This window comes from Selaginella moellendorffii, unplaced genomic scaffold (assembly GCF_000143415.4).
Source record: "Selaginella moellendorffii unplaced genomic scaffold, v1.0 SELMOscaffold_34, whole genome shotgun sequence".
Taxonomy (NCBI): domain Eukaryota; kingdom Viridiplantae; phylum Streptophyta; class Lycopodiopsida; order Selaginellales; family Selaginellaceae; genus Selaginella; species Selaginella moellendorffii.
In genome coordinates this window covers 569,764-571,702 of record NW_003314295.1, presented here as the reverse complement: position 1 = coordinate 571,702, position 1,939 = coordinate 569,764, and the positions used below count along the sequence as shown (strand labels likewise).

The window sequence follows — 1,939 nt, the reverse complement described above, 5'->3', positions numbered from 1 at the left end:
AAGCAGGCATGGCATGGAAAAACGCTAAGGCCTTTACCGCATGCCCAGTTCTGGCAAATGCCAAGAGCATTGCATTCCAGGACACCATGTTTCGGTTTGGCATTTGGTGAAAGATCTTAACTGATTCCGTAAACTGTAGATGGTGCGTGAATGCTGTTAACTTTGCATTCCAAGAGATTAGATCGTGATAAGGCGCACTATCAAACATCAATGTCGACAGTGACAAATGGCCGGCTTCGGCATACGCGGAAATTAGAGCATTCCAGGATACTTGATCCCTTCCCGGCATAGAATCAAAGCAAAGTTTAGCGGATTCCAAATCGCCGCGCTCGGCATAGGCAATGAGCATTGTGTTCCACGAAACAAGATCTCTCACTGGCATGGCGGCGAAAAAGGCTCTAGCCTCCACAAACTTTCCATGCTGAGCATTTGCAAGAAGCATAGCATTCCAGGCGATGATATCCCGCTGCGGCATCTGGTCGAATGCGTTTCTAGCAGCAGCGAGATCGCCATTTTGGGCGAAGGCGACAAGAAGCGCTGTCCTTGAAACGACGTCAAAATCCGGCATGGAATTAAATACTTCTTGCGCCTTTTCCAGATCTCCACTCTGGCCATACAGGCAGATCATGTTCGTCCAGGACACGAGATCACGCTCCGGCATTGAATCAAAAAGTTTTCTCGATTCCTCCACCATCTCGTGCTCCAAATCCCTGGCAAAATTGTAAACGAATCCACACAGCATCCCATTGAACGACACAAGATCTCGCTCAGGCATCACTTCAAACATTCCTCGCGCCTCTTCCAGACATCCGTGGATGGAGAATGCCGTGAACATCGCGTTCCAGCACACCATGTCCCTGTAGGGCATAGAATCAAATATGTAACTGGCGCCAACCAGATGCCCAGCTTGAGAATATGCCAAGAGCATAGTCGTCCACGATGATAGATTCCTTGCAGGCATTGACTTAAAAAATCTTCTAGCGTCCATGAGATTCCCGTTTCGGGTGTGGGCCGAAAGCATTGCATTCCAGCAAATTTGATCAGCGCGAGGCATCTCGCTAAAGATTTTAAGCGCTTTAGAAAGATGCCCCAATTGGGCATATGCCACAAGAATAGAGGTTTTGGCCACAATGTCTTTAAACGGCATGTATTTGTACATATCCTCGGCATCACCAAGGTGGCCACTCCGTGCGTATGACACCAACATGGCCGTCCATGATGCCGGGGACCTTTGTGGCATCTCATCAAAAACGTACTTTGCCTTTTGAATATGCCCGTTTTGGGCATATGCCGAGAGCAAAAGATCCCACGAGAAGGAATTCTTATCTTGGATTCCCTCAAAGACCAAGCAAGCATCGGAGATGCTGCCACATCTTCCGTACATTTGTATGAGGAGATTGGAGAGGAAGACCTGGGAGCCGGGAAAGTGTTTGAGACAAGGAAGAACTCGCGAGTGAGTGGACTTGGCCTGGGCGATTGTTGTGGAGGATTTGATGAGAAGAACGCACTTCTCTAGATCGAGGCAAGGCTCTCGTGCAGCTGCCGGATTCATGCTTGTTGCTGCTGGAGATACATGGTCTGCTGGCTGTCACCAGCGGATCACTCATGCAATAGATTCTTTTTTTTGCAGCTCCTGAATCTGGGTGGGTGCTATGCAAGCATAACACTAACATTATACAGCAAGTACATACAAAGGCATCATGTAGTCCTTGAGAATGCCCATCTTAGCATTGCTGTTGATCGTCTCATTGGCCTTGCAGAGGAGAGCCTTGCAATACGCCCATGCATTAGCGTGATGGATTATGGAGGTGGTGTTGGAAAAGTCCTAGAAAAACTCCCAAAGCTTCTTTTTCAAAGATGGTAAGCTCAAGAAAACAACAAAGACTTATCTCCATCATCCGGCAAAAGAGCTTCCAGATAATTAAATTATGTTAGCAAC

General features: G+C 47.7%; 1 protein-coding gene across 1 annotated transcript in view; it reads right to left on the bottom strand.

Annotated features, from left to right (window-relative positions):
- Window positions 1–1,240, bottom strand: part of LOC9639167 (pentatricopeptide repeat-containing protein At4g02750) — a 12,339-nt gene extending 11,099 nt beyond the window's left edge. Inside the window, exon 1 of the mRNA XM_024682255.1 lies at window positions 38–1,240. Within this exon, the coding sequence (XP_024538023.1) occupies window positions 38–1,240 (1,203 nt within the window). The remainder of the gene's footprint in view (window positions 1–37) is intronic.
- Window positions 1,241–1,939: the final 699 nt, after the last annotated feature.